The sequence below is a fragment of the Brachionichthys hirsutus genome, chromosome 7 (assembly GCF_040956055.1).
Source record: "Brachionichthys hirsutus isolate HB-005 chromosome 7, CSIRO-AGI_Bhir_v1, whole genome shotgun sequence".
In the NCBI taxonomy this organism is placed as follows: Eukaryota; Metazoa; Chordata; class Actinopteri; order Lophiiformes; family Brachionichthyidae; genus Brachionichthys; species Brachionichthys hirsutus.
Window position 1 is genome coordinate 11,183,519 of NC_090903.1, and position 22,826 is coordinate 11,206,344.

At 39.0% G+C, this 22,826-nt stretch overlaps 1 protein-coding gene across 1 annotated transcript in view; it reads right to left on the reverse strand.

Moving 5' to 3' along the window:
- Positions 1 to 7,265: 7,265 nt before the first annotated feature.
- The window catches only part of grid1a (glutamate receptor, ionotropic, delta 1a), a 152,659-nt gene continuing 137,098 nt past the window's right edge, over positions 7,266 to 22,826 (reverse strand). Inside the window, exons 9-16 of the mRNA XM_068741145.1 lie at positions 21,077 to 21,178; positions 20,144 to 20,341; positions 19,441 to 19,771; positions 16,965 to 17,103; positions 14,363 to 14,558; positions 13,034 to 13,200; positions 11,430 to 11,670; positions 7,266 to 7,703 (exon numbers count right to left, since the gene is read on the reverse strand). Coding sequence (XP_068597246.1) covers positions 7,266 to 7,703; positions 11,430 to 11,670; positions 13,034 to 13,200; positions 14,363 to 14,558; positions 16,965 to 17,103; positions 19,441 to 19,771; positions 20,144 to 20,341; positions 21,077 to 21,178 — 1,812 coding nt within the window. The remainder of the gene's footprint in view (positions 7,704 to 11,429; positions 11,671 to 13,033; positions 13,201 to 14,362; positions 14,559 to 16,964; positions 17,104 to 19,440; positions 19,772 to 20,143; positions 20,342 to 21,076; positions 21,179 to 22,826) is intronic.

A 22,826-nucleotide genomic window follows, 5' to 3' on the forward strand; every position in this document is an offset into this window, starting at 1 on the left:
GAGCAGCGTGAATAATATTGAGACAACATGCCGGCAGATGGATCTCCAAGGTCTTGTCTATTTCTTTAATTTCATCAGATGGCCAACAATCTGCTTTTCTAGAAAAACAAACAAACAAACATACATCCCCAAATAAGCAATCATTTCTACCACATGCATATTAGATAACGCCCAAAGCAGTGTTTTTTTGTGTGTCTCTTTTGGACTCATAGTGGACTCACCTGTCTCCTCTGCACTTGAGAAATAGCGTCTTTATTAACTGGACCACTGCAGGGGAAGAAGTGAATCAGGGCCATGCATCACATTTGAAAAACAACCTATCGGTGAGCAGAGAACGTTTCCCCAAGGACACGAGAAAGAAAATGCAAATATTAACTGGACAGAGGGAAAGGGGGCATTCACGCTTCTTTGAAGAGGCAGAAAAAGTGAGAGAGAAAATAGATGGAAAAAAATAGAGAGATATTGGAATTCTACTGGATCCCCCAAGTTATGTCTGGCATTCAATGAGAGCCTCTGCGGCACAGGACATAAAACTTTCATGGCTCTGTCAGAATTCTCTGTTTCTCTTGGATTATTTATCAAATAGTGAGAAGTTGTTTATCACACAGCTAATACTGCTCTGCTCAGGTAAGACCTTGGTAACTTCACTTATATTAGGCCTCATGATAAATATTAATCTGTTTTCCAACAAAACGGAGGAGGAAAAATGGACGTGCCACATTCATTTGGCCTGAGTTTGGAATGAGGTATAGCAACTCAATGAGAAAACTCTTCCTCTGATGTTGTTGAGGAAAACATATATCATAAATGATTTAATGTGGGTCTAATCAGGGGTAGCTGCAGTGCAGTGTTGTGATGCACCCAAGAGGAAAAAAATTCATCATAGCAGTACATAATGAGGAAACAATGCAGTTTCCCTTTTAGATGTAGTTTTTGCTGACAGAAGCAAAGCTCACACACAGCTAAGAAAATGTGGTTGGCTTTTTTTTTCTATAGTTCAACTGGATCTCCTCAGGTAGAACAAATCCGTTGACTTGCTCCGTTGTGGAATTGACTCAGCTATAATACAATGCGTGTTAGAAATCTCTATCTCTAATATTAAATGAACAGTAGGCCGAAACGCAAGTGTAGCCCCATTATTCGGAAAATCTCAATAGTATCCGGAATCCAGGTCTGTTCTGGATGAAATTCGGTTGTAAGATAGAGGTACCGACCCTACATGACTGAGTCAAATTCCATAAAGGTCCGTCAATAATCAATCAACCGATATATTGAGGAACAAATGTTAAAGCTCCATTTATCGCAATATTAACAGAAACTGCAAAGTTTCTGTTAATTCTCTCTCTGAATCAGTTGGAGTTCACAGAGTAAACAAGGTTTTGTTGTGATCACCACAAATGATAACTTTATAATGTGTTTAAAAGTTAAACGGAAATCTCTGAAAATGTGGTTTCATATGAGCAGCGGTAGCTCCAAAAGTTACTAGTACTGTGATCATTTTATGTTTATTTCACATATTGCAAATTTTTCAAGCGAGAGGGTCATTTGTTATGCATTATTTTGCTGTTCTGGGCACTTAAGCTATATGGGGGGTAAGCAGTTCCCAGTGTTTGCAGTAATTAGCTCATTGTGTAGGATGAGAGGTGGACTCAGGAGGCATTCAATGTCTGATACTTTTTCCTCAATTGACCTGCTAATGGACACATGCTGCTATTTTTAGACAGAATAGGCCTCAAATATGTTAATATATGTATAGTTTACTTAAAATCCAGTCTCATTTTTCCATTTAATTGTCAGTAGAGCTCATTTTTTGCATAACGGAGTGGTTTATTTAAGCACAGAAGCAGTGCATTTAAAGGTCTGTTGTGTGGGGTTTAGTGTCATTTGGGGCTACTCTGGAAGAAATTCTGCTTTCTTTCTATATAGCATTAAAAAAAAGGCTTATTCTAAGTTAGTGATTCTTATTTTGAAACGATTATATGCCAATATCACATTTATTTTCAATGTCTGCTCCTATCAATGCACTCAAGTCCTGGACCTGTCAAACAGGCATCAAAAACAACAACTGGAACTGAAGACAAAACCTGAATTACAAAAGGAGACATTGGCACAAGTATCGAAGAAAGTTGTCTTGGCGCAGACAAACGTGAAAAAGTGCTCTTGATATATCTGATTCCTCCAAATCACACGTCTCTATTACTGGCCCAAACTACTAAGGGCTCAGAAGTGCCATGATTTTATTTTGGTAAGATGACTTTTTTATGAAGAGCATCACAGCTCATGTACAAGCTTGGAACTCCAGTATTGAGCATACTCGGTGACCTTTGCCTGACACAAGACTTCTCTCCCGAAAAACGTAGTAGAAAAGAAAAGCAATGCTCATCACACTTGGCTTGATGAAGTTAGTACCATATCTTGGCAACATGCTGCATTTTCTTTTTTTTAACTATTGATTTTCTGTCAGTCATCAATCCCTTCACCAAAGCACTGACAGTCTTCAGATTTGTCTGGAGCTTTAGTGGTTGTCCCTTGCTAATTCTGAATCTGGTGCAGTATCTGCCAGATCGGTTGTCGATCGCTGCTCAGTTTAAAGGGGGTCATGATGCAGACTAACTGCCTGAGCCAAAAAAAAGAGAAAAAAAACAGCTCATGGGGTATTGGAACAATTGATGAGAAAGTTTTGTCAGCTTCTTTATTTCTGTTATAGCAGAATAATGCTGGTGAACTATTGCTGCCTGTTTTGCATTTTGTCAGTTGACTCTCAGGACATTATTAATGATGATGTAGAATTTATTATCCAGTTATTTGAAGCTACTGTGTCATTCAGCTGTCATATGATGTCATGGGAGCTGATATCTCTACTGGTACGTCTGTGAAATATTCATCATACTCTGCTGCACTATGACTTCTTGACAAGGCCAGGATGTTTTTTTTAAAAACAACATTATGCTCCAGTCAAAGCCATTTGCCCCAACACACAAATATCACAGTTAGGAAAACACTTTTTACACTTTCTTTCCACAACTGTAATGTGAAGAAGGTTTTTTTTTACTTTGGATCATTTAATGCAGGGAGTCAAAGTTAAAACTGTAGGTGGAACACAGAACATTTTAATACGAGGTGAAGCATACTGTACATAATTTAACAGTAAAGTATGCAGTTGCTCCAAAATGAAATAACACAGCGTAACATTCGTACACTTGCAGCCCTTTCGCATCATGAAATATTCAACATTTTATAAGCCACAGTGTTTCTTATTATAATGCCAGGAATTGTCTAAAGCAGTTGGCATGGACTTCTTTGAGTCCCAAAGCTTACAGTTTTAAAGTTCCTTTTAGCCCAACTCAATGCACAATGAATTTATATTCTATTCAACGAGTGGTCTTTTTCAGGATGACTGACTTGTTCTAGTCTCCTCATCATCATATGCCTGTTTCATTTTATCACTAAAAGACTGGTAAAGGGACATAAATAGGTAAATATTTTAGGTTTCTCTCGAGTTTCAACACCCTTACAATGAAATTATGTATTCACTGGTATTTATTTTCAGTTGACTCTGATGGTTGTCATTTTCTCAGTGACATAAATTCAATATTGGATGTTTGTAGTATGCAGACATGATTGCTATACCTTTTCCCCCTGTGTGTGTGTGTGTGTGTGTGGGGGGGGGGGGTGTTGCCATCCTCTGGTTCTCGATCTTGAATATCTCTTCAAGCAGAGTTCAACATGTTAACATGCCAGAGTAAGGTGTTTCACAACAATATTAATATACAGTATCTGTATTATCTTCATGCAAAAAGAATCACTTTTACTTGTCTGCTCAGTTTTTCATAATATCCATTGAAAGTTGAATGTTGTTGTTGTTGTTACTGTTGTTGTGTATATGTAATAAAAAATGTCAAAGTTTAAAAAAAAAGAAAGTTGAATTTAGCAGGCATTACCATGACAGCAAAATATTTTTAGCACCGCTATGCCCGACGATAAAATGCTCACTAATGCCAGTTTATTTTAGTTTCACCAATTCATTAAAACAGCAGTTAAAGAGAATGCATGTTAGATTTTTACAGCCTGAAATGTTAATTTCTTTATTTACTTTTTGAACTAACTATATATATATATATACTAGAATATTGAACATAATACAATGGAAGTATTCTGCAGATATGAAATAATTGCACACTTGCTTAAACTACAGTATGAATCACTACTCGATTTGACTTAAGATTATTCAAGAATGTAATAGTAGTAACCTTAGAGGTTTGAAAGTATGGAGTTTTTCAGACATATGTGATAAAAAATGCAGTCACATTCATATCTTTTTAGATTCAATCATATGCTCTTGTGCTGTTCTGTGTACCATACAGACACAAGAGTGGGTTGCAAAATCCCCTCATCTAATGCTCAGTGAAAAATCTACTTTGTTTCCCAAAATATCAAATGGTTCCTTTAAAAAACAAAAAAAACAAAACACATGTTCAAGTCAGTTTATGTTTAGCAGTTAAAGCCCCCCCCCCATTCATGCTCTTCAAATGTGCCTCAGACGATAACAGATGGACCTTTGAATCTCATCCCTAAAACAGATGTGAACAAAGGGTGAGACCTCACATTCAAAATGTTGTAATGACATAAAATATGTTTATTTTGACCCGTGCTTTATGGATTTGACATCCAATTAAGCCTCTGTTCTTATGCTAGGTAATGTTGAAATGTTATTGTTTTTGTACACATTTAAGTCGCTGTCAACAAACAAACAAAAAGACAAGTGATATTAAGGCTAAGAGCTTCCCTGAAAATAAGAAGCTTAAAGCAGTGCACGCACTTGAAGGTACGATGGCCGATGAATGGATAATAAGGCTGGAGAGAAAGTCTGGACAGACGGCCAGCGATCTCCCTGCTGGGAGAATAGAATAGTTATTTTACAGCAGATTGCTTCAGGCTGCCCACACAAGCTAATTATACTGGACTATTCATGCAAGCCTTGTATGGCACAATTGTATAATTACAAAGACCCTGTTCCTGTGATAATGTGCTATGCTAGAAAATGATGTAGATTCTGCTTTTACAAGTAATGTGAGCCCATCAGGTGTTTTTCGACCTTGTAGCCTGCAGTACATTGTTTATTTATTTATTTATTATATTGCATCTGTATTCATTTTATTCTGCATTGTCTAATTTTAAGATGTATTTTTCAGTTATCTCTTGAAACAAGAGTAATCAAACTTTCTGAGCAGCATCACGTGGTTGAAAGGGACGCTCATCGACTGGACAACATAGGAGGGGAAATCCAGAGTTTGCTTGTTTGGTCTGCACCAGAGTTCAGATGAGCTTTCACACCTACCCAAACGAAGCGGCCTATCCAAGGAGACAAACTCTGGTTCGTTTAATGCGGACCAAACAGCTCTGGTGTGAAAGCGACCCAGTAAACAGAGTCAAAGGCTTGTGTGTGACGAGGAATCCCATCCTTGCTGCTGCATTGGTGACTCCTCCAGGACTTTTGATTGTTTTCTCCTCATGAAAACTAGCAGATGGTGACTCCATGTGTGTTGGCGGAGGCAGATGTTAGTCTAAAGCCTAACAAAGCTAGCAGCATGGCAAAATGACGACGGTTCACATTGGGAATAGCTGTAGCCTATTTCTTTCCCAACACATTAAAACGTGATGATCTTTATGATGGCAACAACTGTTTTTGTTTGTAATGTTTGTCATGGTGAAAATGTGCATCTCATATACGTCCACCATGAAGCGCATTTCTCAGAATGAAGTACAGTTTCTATCTGTGATAGACAGGTGCACGGACAACAACCTGATTACCCCCTCCTATAGGACTAACATGGGTAAATCGTCTTTTTATAATACGGCCACCCAAGGGTGGAACGGATTGACTCCCGCCCTCAAAACATGCACCTCTTTGGCCTCCTTCAAAAAGGGCCTAAAAATACACCTTTTAGGGGGACAGAAACGGAGATAGTCATCACGACTCTCTCCGGATCAAACCCCCCCTCCTTTTTTTTGTCCACCTACGTTGCACGTATTAATTGCTTTAGTAATTTATTGTAATTTATGTAAGTTATTTATTGTCATTTTGCATCAGTGGTGTAATTTATTTTAGATTAATTGTTAGTTTGCACTGGCGGTGTAAAAACATTTATTTTTGTTTTTCTAATGTTACGTTGCATCAATTGCGTAATTTAATATTGGTTTTATTTTTATTTGTATTGTTAATTGTGGATGATTTATGTACGAAGGACTTTCAACGGAAACAAGCCCGCAAGGGCTTTTTTGAAATGCTCCTCTTAGACCGGATGTTTGACGTTATTTGTACTGTAATACATGCTACTGTGTGACTGTACTTGTACTCTAACATTCTATCTAATAAATATATTCATCATCATCATCAATAATTTGAAAGAAAAAATAAATTCATGGACATTGTTAGCAATGAGACAAATTTTCTGAAAGAGCTAATGAATAATTTTGAGTCTCACAGTGAGTCATGTCTTCTCCTAATGAGTTTAGAATCCTTCAACAATAAAAACTGAAGGAGAAAATTGAGACCAAAGGTGTTGAGATGCCGCTAATAAGGCCAAGTCTCAGTAAGCTTGGAAAAAAGATGACCGCACTGACTGGTTGAATTCAAACAAAAACTTTAAAATCCAAACCAAAATGTATTTTCTGTTAAAATATCAATGAACAATTCACGCAATTCCATCAGTCAGTCCGGTGACTGAGTCACAAAAGCACACCGGGAGAACAGCTGCGATATGCTAAATATTCCCAAGCACACATCAGTGTTTTTTCATTAGACGTTTTATTTTTTCATATGAAACAAATCAAGTCTTCAGATGTCTTTGAAGTGTGAAATATTTTTTTTTTATCATGAATTCTCACAATACATTCAGTTAATCCGAAAGAAAACATCTCTGAACTTGGCACTTAGAAAACAACCACAAAGAATTGTCACTTTTATTCATTTAGAACAAGATTTACAAAGCCATTCAAACAGTCATTTTTTAAAATACTTTTATGTTTTTTAAACTCAACGGCTGTATAATCAAAATACACTTTTTAATGTTGTTTCTCTTTCTCTCTTTGTACTTACAAATATGTACATTAAAGTCTCAGTGTCTTGTCGCTAGCCGTTCCACTGACTCTTTGTCGCTGGTAGTATAAATCCTCGTTTCGCTTGTATCTCTTCACATTGGTGGCGCTCTGTCAGCGCTCCGCTTTCCTGTTTGAGCTTGAGGGTCTGTAAATGTTTGACGTGCTTAGATGGATGTCCCGTGGTTGGGCTCACTGGCTTTTGGTATGGGTCCACCTGGCACTGGTTGGTAGGACATTGGCATGGGTGTTTTGACCGGGCTCTGGCGGAAGAGACCCCCGTTTGGCGCCCTATGTTTGCAGCGGATAGAGGGCATGGTGGCACTGCTAAGGGGCAGGGGCAAGGTCCTGCCTGTAGCTACGCCCAGTGTCCTTCCTGCCCCATGACTCTCCTGGAGGAAGGTGGTCACAGAGAGCCGTGGGGGCCCCCGATGGGCTGAGTAGTCTCGTGCAGACAAGGCCTCCAGGGACTGACTGGGCTGCATGCTGCCAATGTCCAGGGCAGATATCTCAATAGACTGACCTGGAAGCTGCTTGTGGGCCAAGTCCTCATCAAGGAGGCTGTTCAGTCGGTGGTGGACCTGTTCCAGGTTCACCTCTTTGTCCTAAAGGTGAGAAGAAGCCATAGCAGAGCATGTGGAATAAAATAAGCAAGGGGAAATGATAGTGAATAGAGATTTTAATGGAAGGGAGATAATTAATGTAATTAAAGTGGATTGTGATCAAGACAAAAAGTGAAAATTAAAGGGAAGTGCAAGCGGTGGAGAGAATAACAAAAAGCGTGGGATGGGGATAAAGGAGACAAAAAGTGGAGAGGTTACAATCTGGACCGGTTCACATGGAATGTAGTCTAATCTATTTTATGCATTGGTAACATACTTCTGTTAATGCTAACATTAGTTTAAAGATTTAAAGATGCAATTGCATATAAACATATTTCAGCTTTTTAATAGAACCCCAAATACATAATATACTGGACCCCCCCTCGCAGAAAAACAGAAAACATGAAATGTAATGTGTTTACTCCTGAGATAAACTGAAATGAAGATGTCTCTTCATGCAGAAGCGTTTACATTTTCTCCACAATTAGGCGACCGCACATCTGCATTGGACGACTCATGCATGAATAGCATTGGTTGTTAAAAGGATCGGCTCCAATGGAGGAGCAAATCCAATCAATCAGACAATGTCAGGCAATAATTAAGTGAAGGCAAAGAAGTTAATGTGGCTGAATTGAAGACTATTTTAAATAATACTTTTATCAGAAACATCAATTACTTCCCTGACTTTTTGCTTGACCCTGCCTTCCAAACAAGATTTGATTCTCCCACCGTGCACCAATTAGTGGTGTCGTTGATCTGTGATTTGTATGGCTCGACCCCTCACACTTCGAAACACGTGATTCGCGGATGCGTACATATAGTAGCCGTCATAGATAATCTATCAAAGAGAAAATATAGATGATAGAAAAGAGTTGTGTCTTATGCTAAAGTGCAACTGTCTGCCTATTTAAAAAGCACTTCCATTATGCAGCTGCAACACGTGATCACAATGTTACTACTCTGGAAATAGCCATTGCTCCAGTCCTTCTTTTCTTGGAAGAAAAGACACTTACATTATAATAATTATTATAAAATATCCATCTGTTCCACCATTACTTGCAAATCTATCATGGTAGAGAATCCTAAAAAACGTGTTTCCCTTTTTGTTGGTCTCAAAAAACCTCCTCAAAATGTATGCATTCCAGAATGTGAGTTTATGAACGTAAAGACAAACGATAGGAGGGACCACAGGGTGACAGATCAGATGAAGCAGATACCATCTACTCATGATTAGACACATGCCCCACCCCTTCAGTGTTCCACAGCCAATGACCATTTGAAATACAGAATGTCAGGCCTAACCCGTGACCCTCGGCTTCCTCCCATTCTTCCCCTGAGTCTGTCTACATCTCCCACTTCTCTTCTGATGAAGTGCATGTCATGTAATTTCATGGCAATGACTCAGAAAGATTTTCCGCAACCCCCTGTGGGAGATTGCTGCCTGCAATACATAGATCAAAATGGTCCCCTTTAAATATGAGCAATGACATATAATTGTAATTGATAGGTGTGTGTGTGTCTGTGTGTGGCCCTGTGATAAGCTGGTGGCTTGTGCACAGTGTCTTGCCCTTTGACTGCTGGGATAGGCTCCAGCACGACCAGTGACCCGGTAAGAGACAAAGCGGTGAATGAAGACAAAGATGAATGAATGAATGATTACGTTATATATATTAAACTTTAACAATTTGGAAATACTCGAGTCACTGCCTGTCTGTGAAGTGGATAAGGAATCGGTATCACTCTCAAAACTTTGCTTCAAATACAAAGCTGAAGGAGCTATCGTGGACATCCTCGGTTCCAGACCAACGATTATCCTGAGAGGAAATGTTAAGAGTCTGACAACTGCAGCCTTTCTCTGGCTTGAATGAGCAAGAAACTCTCCTCATTAGATCGTTCCCTTAAAAGTTAGAACATATCTCGCTCTTTATCATAAACAGTACAAGCCTGGAATGGAATAGATAAAGTTATATATCACATGTTTATGCAAAATCTTGTTCTCTCAAGATGCACTTAAGTATAAACATTTAATGGAAAATATGTGTTATTTCTAACATGGGCAGAATTTTATGATTTTGCTAATGCTAAAGTTTGTCACCACTTCTAATGTTAGCACTAAGCTAACTTTCTCCATGTTGTAGCTTCTTATTTAAGAGGCAGATATGAGAGACGTACCAATCTTTTCATCTAAGTTGGTAAAGGAAGCCAGTAAGGATATCTTCTAAAAGTAAAATTATTCCTTTAAATGTCTGACGTGTTCAAGTTTGCAATGTTTTTGTTTTAAAATGGCTGTCATTATGTCCACATTCTGTGCTGTCATGTTTCTAGCAATGCTTAGAACTGAAAGTGATACTCCAGCCAAACCTTTTGATATTAAAATCCTCAATCCTTGCAGGCTTGAAAGGTAGCTGTAAAAATTAAATTAAATAAAGTTCGTAACAGCTGCTGTGATCAGCCTCTGTTCATTAAGCAAAAAAAAATCACATTTCAAAGGCTTTAGCCAGAGAATGTGCTTCGTTTTTTGATTAAAGATGAACTATTTAGTATATAATATATATATATATTTATATAAAAATTAGAAAATGTTTATTTATCTGTCTGGCCAGCATTCTAGCACCATATACTAAATCTGAATTTGTGTAATATCTGACTTTTCTTTTAATCTTTGAATAATACTAATAATGAACTGAAACTAAAAATATATATGTCTATTAACAAGAAAACTACATTCCAAAGCTTCAAAGAGTGAAATAATTTGATGCACAAAAGATTTGGAGTTGAAAATTCCTGAAGACAAAGATTATACTTAAACACATCTAGCACATCCTCCTTAAAGAAAGACACAGTGATGAATCTCACATGACACTAGCATGTGAATATTATGGGAGCAGCTGCACTCAGAGACTGGAATAGTAATTGACAGCAGTAGCTCAAACTCTCAAAAGCACTGAAATCATTCATGTGTGGAGTTTGATTTACTGTGCATCTATTAAGGACAGGCACGCTCAGACTCTTAACTATCTGCTTTTGCTCACACTTTAGTTTAGGGATCCATGTCAAGCCTTAGTTGTCTGGACACCTCGTGCAAAGGGGCTACCCAGTCGACAGCAGCAAAATGTAGTCAGAGCGCTAAAGCGTCACCTGTTTCAAATCAGGAGTCTTTATAGGATAAGACTTGAATGGATTAGCTAAAGAGAGCTATTGTACAACTGAAGCACTTATTGACTCAGAAGTACAATTTAAGTGTGTGATTTTCAATTGGCAATGAAAATGCCATGTATATAACGTAAAGATTTTAATTTTCTTTCCATCTGTAGTTCTCTCTCATGAACACCTGAGATTGTTTGCTCGTACTATAATGTTGTAATTAATGACTTAATATGTCCTATGAGAGAGAAGCCTCAGAAGTGCTGAACCAAAAACCCCAACCTCCCTCCCAGCATGAGAAGAAATGAGTAGATTGATCACATGACGGCTGTACTATCATCATGGGCACACCTATTATAACTGGGTGTACTGCAGCTCTACTAAATCGGGGCTGCCATCTGCGCCTGCTGGATCCATAAAGTAGAGTGTGGCAGTGACATCTCTGGGCAGGACCGGGGGGCCCGAGGGTCTGGGTCTCGACCGAGGCCTTGGAGGCGCAGGGGGACCCATGGTGGCCACCATGGCCCGGTTCTGGGTTAGGAGGTTTGGGCCTGGGCCCTGGCCCGACGAGTTGTCAGTGGTCACCTCTTTGGGCTTTTCTCTCCGGCAGTGGTTGCTGTTCCACCAGGTCTCCATTGCAGCCACCAGGAGGGCCAGCAGCAGCCCGGCGGCCAAGATGCAGAAGACGCCAGCAAAGCTGTGGAGACGCAGCGCCCGTCCCTCCGGCTGGGCATCGGCGTGGCTCTGCAAGTCACAGCGGCCTATTTTTGGCCACCATTTCTGCTTCAGAATGTCCAGGTCACCTTTTTCCTGAAGCTCTAAAATCCTGCGGAGACAAAAGTAGTTCTTAGAAACACACAAGATGCTCAAGGCAATACCAACATAGGACACTGTAAAATATCTTCCAATAGAATAAGGAGTTTAAAGAGACACTTGATTTTATAGTGGGACATTATGCACTTTTTAAGAAAGAAGGACTATTATGAATGATTACAATTACATTCCTATGAAATTAATAAAAGAAAAATACAAAAAAAGAAACAAAGCCAGTGAATGGACTGCATTAGCATTGATTGTTAGGTCATTACAGACCCATAGTAGGCGCAACGTCATTGCAAATATCCCAGCAGCAGGTTGTTAGATGTGGTGCTGCGAGGTTGGAGAAACAATTTATAAAAGAGCTGAAAATATTTGCTCAATATAAACAAGGCAAAACATAGCTTTGAGGTTTATTGGGTTCATATCAACCTTCAGAAGCCTGGAAACAACATCAAAAACTTCAGTCAGCTCATTAATTATTGTTCATGGATGAATGGATGGATATTGTGGAGGAAGATTATGAGGGCTGAGAACAAACAGGCGAGGCAGTCAGCCTGTCCAATCTGATTGGTTGGCCTTCTGTCATTATTTAGCTCTAACAGTGACTTCCACATATGGTGTAGCCTGCACACTTATGCAGACTCAGCTGTCAAAGCTTTTGACATTCATACTCAGGAAACACGCAAGCAGATGTGCTCCAATGCTTATCATTGCTTCTCCTGCAAGTTGTGTGCCAAAGAGGCACTCTTTGTAAATTGCAGACTGATCAATCACTCAATTTCAGATGGCGTTTGTCCTGAATTTACATTTACGTCACGTTGAAAGCCTGCTGTTTTCATTTAAAAGTCACTCCAGGCTATCTTGTGATACTGCACTGAATATGCTTGTAACATATTTCTGTGTCTGGTGAGAAGAAGAGGGAAAGGGTTGATACCGAAAATATGGTTGATTGCAACGCTGGCATAAGTTTCACCTTTCGTTGTTTTATTCTGTGGACATCTGAAACATCAGTCTCAGCAGGGAAAATATTCCAAGCCCACAGGGAATCACTCGCATCCTAACCCCCCCCCCCCGGGCTAGTTGATCACAGACATGATTACGCTGAATATTAACACCACGTGGCGTAAGCCTTTGGTTTCCCCCTCAAATGAACCAGCTGGATCGCTAAGCTAACCCTCGGACTCGGTGACAAACCTGTCTGATGATGGTCTGACAGCTTGTGTTTCATGCCCAGATTGACAAATCTTTAGCAATATGTTTTATAAGCTGAGCAAATGTCAGCTGATTCCATTACTGTAGAAGTAAATTGGATGCTTTTCATTAATATATGCCTGCACACTATAGAATGTATGCAAATGTGCCGTACGTACTTCTGAGAGAAGAGGTCTCTGTAAGGACTGCCATGCTGCAGCGCCATGCCATAGCCTCTGGTGCTGATGCCGTGTCCTGCTACTGTCAGCGTGCAGTCATCATCTGTCAGAGCGGCGTACTCAACCACCGCCATGTCCCACAGAAAAGCATACGACTCTCGTTTTGCCTGAACATTTCAACAGACGTTTGAACAAGAGTTTACTTACAGGCATGCAAATACACGTAAAGGTATTTAAGGCACATGAATAAAATGAGCCTCTTGAAGACACTCTTACAATGAACTGTATCATAAATCCTCTAAAGAGAAACATTTCCATTATTGTTCCCATTTCCTGTCTTGTGCACCATCATCAGTTTCAAGTTGGGAATTTGTTGCAACAACCTGGTTGACAGTTTTGTATCTTACCAATATTAGTTATTTACCCAAGTTAATTCTAACAAGTATAGCATAACAAAACAATATTTGTGTTAATTAATTATGTAACCTGTCACATTAAATGACACTCACTATAGAAAACATTCATATACATAATTAGTATAGGATGACAATGTTGTAGTTTTACATTCCTCTGGATGTAGCACATCGTGTACAACAGCAGCAGAAGATCTGCTTGAAATCCTTCTGAGAGTTGCTTGTGTGTATGTATGTGTGTGTGTGTCTGTCTTTGTATAGGTGTGTGTCCCCATGTTTATATGCATACAGTATAACTTCTTTCTGACTAAAACGGTTTCTTAGGAGCCAAAGTGTTTAGCGTTATATTTAAAATTTAGACGAGTAGTTTTCCAGCGATGTGTATCTGTGCAATGTCAAATGGTCCGACACTGAATGCAATTATACCTCCACACACAAGAAAGCACTTTAATTTAAGTGGATTACTCCCACTGTAATTTGTTACACTAAATTATGGATTACTCTCAAGAGTGTGTGTGTGTGTGTATTTAAGTGGCACTGACATGCACTGTACTGAGAAGAAAGACAGAGGAAGAAATTCATACAAGATTATTTAGTAGCCCACTGAGGACAAATAATTAAAACCTCGTAAGTCAATAAATGTGAATTATCACCTCACTCATATCTCATATCCCAGGAAGATCATTATTTAATAAATTGGTGCAGGTAATTATTTTCAGGCCTGAAGTTTTTCATTATGCTTATCAGTATTAATTCCTGTCTTTGAGCTGAAGAAATTACTATATTATGTTTTCATATTATTTATTTAAAAGGATTAAAAAAATAAGGATTTTTTTAGGTCCAGCATATGGCCAAAGCACCCAAGTGTCACAAATGTCCTGACATTTTAATTTTGAATAACAAGACACATTCTCACCTTCTTAATTCCCTCTATTGGGGAGGACACAGAGTTCTCTAGACCTTTGTTCTTGTTTATCATCTTCCAGAGCTCAGCAAATGTGTTGTCCTGCTCCAAAGGGTTGGTGCCTTTTGTGTGGAAATACTCGAACACGGCCGATTGTCTCACGGTTCCGTAAGCCAGGTCCGCCTGCCGGGACAGGTCCTGGAAAGACCTGGGGTCAGGGACAGATTAGCAAATTGGTTTATTAGATTTAACAAACATAATGTCATCTGTCATGTCATTAAATACATATAATATACACATTTGATTCATTAACCAGTAATTAGCAAATGAAAATATAAGTAAGCAAATAGCTCAACAAATATCACCTCGTATAACTTTATCTTGTTTCAATATTTGGCATATTTTGTGATCTTTGGTTTCTATTTATACAGAATGTACCTATAGTTTGTAAATATTAGAGTATTTTTTCATGATAAACTTATTCATCATGATGTAAAAAAACATAAACGGAAAACGTAGGAAACAGGCTTGTGAAATCACATTTTATATAATTTCAAACCCGTCTTCCACGACTGTAAAGCAAACTTCCTATTGTAGAAGTTAACAGAAAGTGTTCGTGTTTATCTGCAAACATTCCGATGGGAAAGACACAATTGTTGATGAAGGACAGGAATAATGCTAACATGGAAGCCTCTCCAGTGTCAGTGTTTCCCTTTATTTGAAATTCAACATTTATTTCTCTCCAATCCAATTCGTAAGCCTAAACCCCGTTCTTGTTCTTTTCCAGCCAAGTAAGTAGAGTGTCGGTTTAAAGTTTGTGTTTGCTCTTCTGTTTAATAATGGAAGATTAGATTTAAAATGGATCAACTCTACTATATATATATATTATATATTTACATTCATGAATTAAATACAATGATAAATACAGTAAATAAAAGTGCAAAACCTTTCAAATGTTCTCAAAAAAAAAGGAAAAAGAGAGACAAATCAATTAAAGATGGCAACATATGACAGAAAATCAGATGTGGTAAAAATGAAAAAAGAAGGAACTAATACATTTTCTTTAATGTACATCCTGGATATCACCCATTTTCTTATATTTTCTTTCTCAAAACAGCACAACTCTCACTTTGATTTTTTGATCAATGGAAAGAGGTGCAACCCAGCCCCCTGTTCATTATTAGTTTTATTGGCTGTCCACACACACACACACACACGCACCATTATTTTCCATCTTTGTCATGCTCTGCTACACAGATGCATGATAGTGTCCTCATGTGTGCCTGTCACTTACATCCTGTAAAGTGTCCTGCACTTTATAGATGTAAAATTGGCCATGGAAGAAAATAAAACAATTAGTTCCACATTAAAAACAAAAACAAAATAATTCAAAGTTATTACTATTCATATAATTGCGGTGAAACCCTGGAGGACTGATAATGTTTTGTTTTCTGTTCTTCCGGCCAGAAACATAATGTTTTTTGGGTAGAAGGAAAAACATGTATTTCACCGCTTTGTCCCAAAGGCTCAAGTCTTTACAAAGCCTTATTTACACAGCGAGAAACAAATGGGAATTAGCATTGCAATGTTTAAAGAAATGTTTGAATATGCAAATGTTGAATGTGCAAAGGTCATTAATTGTTCCCTTTATACCAAATGCACACAAATACTTAGAAACAAGTAGAAGCTAAAAAAACAACACAAAACAAATCAATGGATGGAGGTCAAAAAGAAGACATACTGAATAGTCTTTATTTAAATAATACGCTGCTGCATTTGGGTGTTGGTATCTAACACGTGATTGGAAGAGAGATGATTTATCCAAGATGGGTAATAGTAAAAATAAAACAAATACCCTAACAGAGAATCGAATGCAGCATTTACACATCCAAAGAATGATCCTGAAACTCCAGGAATATTGTCATTATTATCTTTTATATTTTCCTCTAACAAATGAAAAGGTTGGTTTATGTTTTGTGCATGATTTTGGTTTGTGCTGGTCAGGTTTTATTGTGTGCTCAGATGTTCAACATGATAAGTTTAACAAACAGCTACTTCTGAGAGCAGCAGATACAGCCATGCAAAGCAAGCATTTTTTCCTAAATAAATGTAATGAGGGGGAAAACATATTATTGCAGTAATTGTGAATTTAACAGATTGTGCTGCTTTGCTTTCATTCCATTTCCTTACATGTGATTATTTGTCCAACAAAAATATGCACAAAAAATCATCGCCTCTGTCGTCCATCCTTTGGGAAGGAAAATCCACTAAATGCAATTTAATAGCAAGTCTGTGCAACACGGTGGTGCAGAGGTGGTACTGTTGCCTCACGGTACGAAGGTCACAGGTTCAGATCCGACTTGAGGCCTCTCTGTGAAATAGAAACTGATGGATTTTGTTCTACTCTTTCTTGTTTGTGTTTTCTCTCAAACAGATTGTTCAGCATAGAGTCAGTCTTTATTGATTCATTAATATTACACCAAACCAGAACCTTCAATGTTTAGAAACCATCAATGTGGTGTCGATAGGGAATCCTCTGTTGTGATGAGTTTTCTCAAGAAGAGAATGAAGTGCCTTTGATTTAAAACTTCATAAGCGAAGGCGTTTGCCTTACCGGACTGCGTTGTCCATGCGGGACACAGTGAGGTACGCTGCCAGGTTTGCTGTGTAAGAGGAGCAGACGATGAGGGTGAAGAGCCACCAGCTGCCCATGACGATACGCAGAGCCACTGATCCCAGGATGGAATCGCTGCCTGTGGAGATGCAGGCACAAACATTTCACAACATAGAATATATTCCACATAAACAATAAAATCCCATCTCTGCAAAAAAGGCATAGTAGTAATTATGTATTTATTGAATTGAATGGCTTCACTTTTAATGAGCAGAGGTCCACTCTGCAGCTCCAGACACAGTGATAAAGAATTGTAATTTCAATGTCGTAATTTACTGTCACATCTCCAGCTCCCTTATCTCGTTTCTGCTCCCCTGCAGCAAATCCTTTGCTGCAAAGGCATTGCAGGCATCAGGCCAAGGATTGGTACAGGATGTAAAACTCGTGAAGGACATTTTCCAACATACATCCCATACGGATACTCTGAGGTGGTCCGTGTCTAAGGTTATATTCCAGCGAACCTATCTTCATCTATAAATCATGTAGACTGCCTCAATTTCACGCAAAACTGCATTAAGCGTTCCATCAAGACAATCGAATGATCTTCAACAGGTTCATTTAAGATCACAGCCGAAACTTCAGCTGCTTTTGAGATTTAGAAATGCAGCATGGGTGGAACACTACCTCAATACTTCATCAATAAAGGGTCGACGCTGTTGACAAAGCAAAAGATTCAGAGATGAGCAATGACACCGCCACCCTACCAAATATGCTATGTATATGTACAATTGATAAATTTCCCCAAGTCATGTTAATATCCCACTATTCCTAAAATATCAAAACAGACAAGAGACTATTGGTGAGACTCCTTTAAATAACCAACCATGTTTCAATAAAAGCTCCTCTAAGTGGTGTATTTTGCTTTTGAGAAATATCCATATTTGCATTTATTACTTCGCATCAGGATTTTGTGTAACAGCAGTGAGCTTACTTTCCCAGGAGCTTAGTATATTCAAAACCATGTACCCTAAAATGTTATTTGCTCCCTTTCATATTGCATTACATATCCCAGTTTTTTTTTCCAGAGTGGTACTCATTAATATTCATCCAACATCCTGCATTCTTTCCTTAATATCTTTAATCCTTTGCCCTTTCTTCTTGTCTTTGCGGGGCATATGACTGTGCCACATAAGCTCTCCTATCATCACCGTCAGAAAGGCTTTTTCTTTTTATATCCAACAGTTCATAAGGTGCATGAGAAAAATGTCAGCACAAATTCTAATTTTGAAAAGTAAAGACATAGAAATGTCATCTGAAAGATTCCGGAATGTGAAATGTAATGAAAACATATTTGTCTGAAAGTGTCACAATCAACACGACTGTGCCCTCAGCACTGAAGGTGTTGTCAGATGCACAGAGGTCTGGCATCAGTCATTTTTATTACATATGGCTTTGGCTGGTTTCCTAAGGTCACTCAAACATAAAATGTGCTTCTTGAAACTTTACTGGATTGCACCACACTGCTGTGATCACTTCCATCTTCTATTTCACAAGTCTTTATTTTAATTAGTTCTCCTAGAATTTAATGATATCCTACCTCTCCCTGACCTCACGATGGAGCCGCAGAAGGCCAGTCCTTGTTTGACAAGGGTAACAAAGAACGTCAGTGCATCCGTGGGTGGGTAGTTTAATCTGAACTCAATATAAAACCAAACAGACAAGTTTGTGTATATCATTATAAAGTCAGTTGTCGATAATGTGCTCTTTCTCAGTAGCACACTGTGAACCCACTCTATCAAAGTGACCTCTGTCATCTTGACAAATAAGGCAATCCACTTGACTGGATCAGAAAATACGAAAAGCTGTAATGAGAGCCAGAAACATGTAGAAAAAAGCAGCCGGAGGAAAGTCGTGGAATTTAGGTCTTGTGGGAAAATAGTGGGTGTTAGCTTTAAAAAAAAAAGAAAAAGGCTCAAAGGCAGTGCGCCAGACTTTGATAGAAGCAGTTGAGGTTTTAACATCAGTTACAGAAGCAGTGATTTATCCAGACCTCGTGACACACCTGGTTCTCTACCAGACCTAGAGATGGGGTGTGATCCTTGACAAGGGCACCTTCAGAAAATTTTAGGGTGGGCGTTGTGCCTCAAAATGACTCACTACTAAATTAACATTTGCTTTCATACTGGCATCCACATAAGCATGCTCATTGATTTGCCTTCCATTTAATTTACTTGTCCTTAATCTCTTGAAGTAGCTTTCAGAGCTCTTTTCCTTCAAATTTTGTTCAGTTTAGATTTAGAGTTTCAAGTGAATTAGCAATAATTACAAAAGTGATTCAACACCAAACAGGAAGGACCAAATCAGTGCGAGCATGGTGTACGAATCCTGCATAGCCTTGGCCCTCACATATATGACAAGTAAACGATTGGTTTACTGCTGCCATTGCATGCCGTGCAGGCCAGATTTAAACACACACCTTGCTGCACAAAAGCACCGTAGACAATCCAGATGGCGCTTTGAAGTGAATTGGAAGCAGACGGCGGTGGATGACCTCCTGTATTATTCTGGCAACGCACAGATTGGATTCGCCTGAGCAGGAAGATCATGATGCCCACTACAGGGATGGCTGCCGCGATGCAGGCCCACACTGCCAGGTCAAATGGTGCCAGCAAAGAGAAAATGTTGATCTTATCCTCTGACTTGCGCATTAGGATTCCCACTGAATAGTCCAGGTAGCGCTTGCTGAAATCCACCACACTCTCCCGTTCCGGAGTGATGGTGATGGCTGATATGGCCAAGTCAGCTCTCTATGGAGAGAAACATGTTCCCACTGAAACAGCTTTTTAATATCGACTTTTAAAAACAACAAAGAGGTGCGTGCGCATAAATCACCGATGACGCATTTATGAAATCTACTTTTTTTTTTATATAACAAATTTATATAAAAAAAACTTGTATCAGAAATTAAATTGTTTCACACATTTCTGATGCACAATTTCTCAAGAGAAGGAAAACTTTTTTTTTCATTTTCTTAGCGTTCTTTAAACAAAATCTTAATTTGCTTTCTACAGCTGGTTTACAGAAGGAGCCAATACGGCCTTTTTCCCCAGAATGAAAGGTTTGTAGAGAACATTTGGGATACATTGATTGGCTGAGAGGAATATAGAAAATGCTCTCACCTTTCCAATGAGTTCTCCAATCATGCCATTCCAAGATCCATTAGAGAGTGCTGAACCATACTTCCCATCGCCAACTTGGTAAATGTCGTATTTGAAGGCCAGGATCTTGGCCAGTGCGTCGAGGACGTCGATTGAAAAACCTTTGTATCGCTTGGGTTGACCCAGAATGTTCTCTGCCACCATCACAAAAGGCTCTTCCTGTTTGAGTGATGATGGCACAACTGGTTAGGAGTTTTGGGACAAGTCATAAGAGGCAACAGTAATTCTGAAAAATGTGAATGACAGTATGTGTCTCTAAGCTCCTGATTTACTCCCCTCAAAGTGGAAAAGAGTACAGAATGTGTACTTAGTCACTCGCCATTTATCAAGAGGCACAAAATCTCCTCAGGGCACCGATGTGGAGGCAAATTCAGTCATATTAAGAACTGGAGGGAGACACCTTCATGAAGAACTTATAGCTTGATCTGAGATGAAAAATAGTGTCCTCAGCAGTAGTTGATCTGTCAAACATGATGCCATGGCTGTGGCTCATCAACATTGAAATAGCCTGTTTAAATTAATTACACCCCATGGTGCTTGTTCTTTATAGGCTGATAATGTCAGGTTAGAATAAAATTGGAGCAAATAGGAGAAGAGGGACATTCAAGATGAGACCAATGTAAAAGTGGACAGATGTAAATTATTTGTCACATTTCCAACTTGCTTGCTGCTGTATGCTTTGAGTTCAAATTATTTTATGCTGAGAATATCTCCTGGAAACATCGATTAAGGTGGAGGAGGAACTTTTACTTTAATAAAATAGAATCCACAGCCTTACGACAGCCTAATTAATTTGTCGATGCGTTCGCCTCTATCGTACTGTTTGCTGTCTTACTCACACATTTGCCTACTAAGGCCAAGTGTTAATGGATTCAGTGTACTCCCACAACTTACCAGCAGTGTTACAATCTTAAGTGTCATTCCCTGCATACCGCTCTCTATCCGATTCTCCTTGAGGCTACCATTCAAACCACGGGTGGAGTCCCAAGATGCCAGCTAATGGAGAGAAAGAAAAATCAGATATACCAGGATGGGAAAAAAAGCACAACAGGAAACAAATTATTGATTATCACCGATAAGATTATGACCAATACTGGAGTTTTGCCATACTACCTTCCACTGTAGTGTCTGTCAGCACCAAGTGGCGAGTACCGTACATTAATATCTGTGCTAGTTAAAAAGGCAGCTTTTTATACCATCTAATCAAGCAGAGTATTTTCATGATGCTTCAGTAGTAATCACAGAGATTGAGGTGGTGATGAAGAGGATAAGAGGAAGGAAAGCAGCAGAAGTACAAATTAAAATAAATAAATAAATGGTATTTAAAATAGAAGTCATCATGTAAAAATTGCTAAATAAAAAACAAATACTGTGGAATCTGACGTTGTGCGACTTCTTGACATTTTTTTGGGTGGATAATCTAAATGGCCTCTCATTGTTGAAACTGTCATTCCACGCTGTGAACATTTTGAGCCGTGTCTCAGTTTGTGAGACTGATGCTTGTTCAATTGTTAATCAGCTCTGCTAACCGGACACGGCTTCTCAAGGATCTGACACATCACTCTGAGTGGTTTGTGAGATCTGAGCTGACAGGACAAGAATGGTCGCCCGAGGCCAAACAAGAGACCATTCTGGCCACAGAACATCTCAGGCTGTAGCACCCCCCCCCTCCCATCAACAGGAGCCTCGTCCACATACCTTATACCCACTGAAATACACGCCATGCTGAAGGGAGATAGGCAAACTACACTTCTAACTACCGGTAGTTAAATGAAAATGTGCGTTATGTATGCATGCGGATTTGTGCGACCGTGGAAAGCCTGAGTGTGTCTGTGTGTGGGCAAAATGCCACAGCGCATTGCCAGATTATGAGGGGAATGTTTCCTTCGCGAGCTTCATCTTCGTCCTCTAGGAAAAACCGAAGAATACTAAAGAGGAACAGTTCTACTTCACGGAGCTTTGAACACTGACACCCCACTGGGAAGGTCACAAGCGATGCACGCTGCTGGGTCTCACCACCTGCATATATACGAGACACACTTTGTAGAAGAAACTCTCATATTTGATTAGCAGCTTTGACAATGTCATTTGTGGATAAAGTAATTTATTTACTGTCAATTGTGAACACCTTTTACAGGCATGTTCAAGGACACTATACAGAACATATGACGTGTGTGTTAAATGAAGACAGGGAAAAAAAAAAACTATTAATCAAAGAAAGATATATTATTTTCTTTGCTTCATGCCCAATCTCTTTTCTTGCTTCTGCCTTTGAAGTGTCAGCTCACTGATGGTATCTACATTTTAGATAAGCTAATATTGTTTCCATTTATATCTTAAAGTATGTTTTAATCATCAGAAGACTGAGCGAATGAGATTCTAGAACGTGTTATTTAAAAAGTCAGACCAGGAGCAGCACCTCGATTTAGTTAATGCTTATGAAACTCAATGCTGTAAAATAACCATTTGTAATGGGCTGGCCAATGGCCACTTTTGAATAACAAAGGGAAAGTGAAATAGCCATAGATTCACAGACTGCTAAATGCCTTAATCACAGCACTTCCGAAACATCTTCGACAGAGCTCTCAGTGGTTTTTGACTTTCCGGTCTAAATTGCATCATTCTGGGCGTGGAACACAGTCTG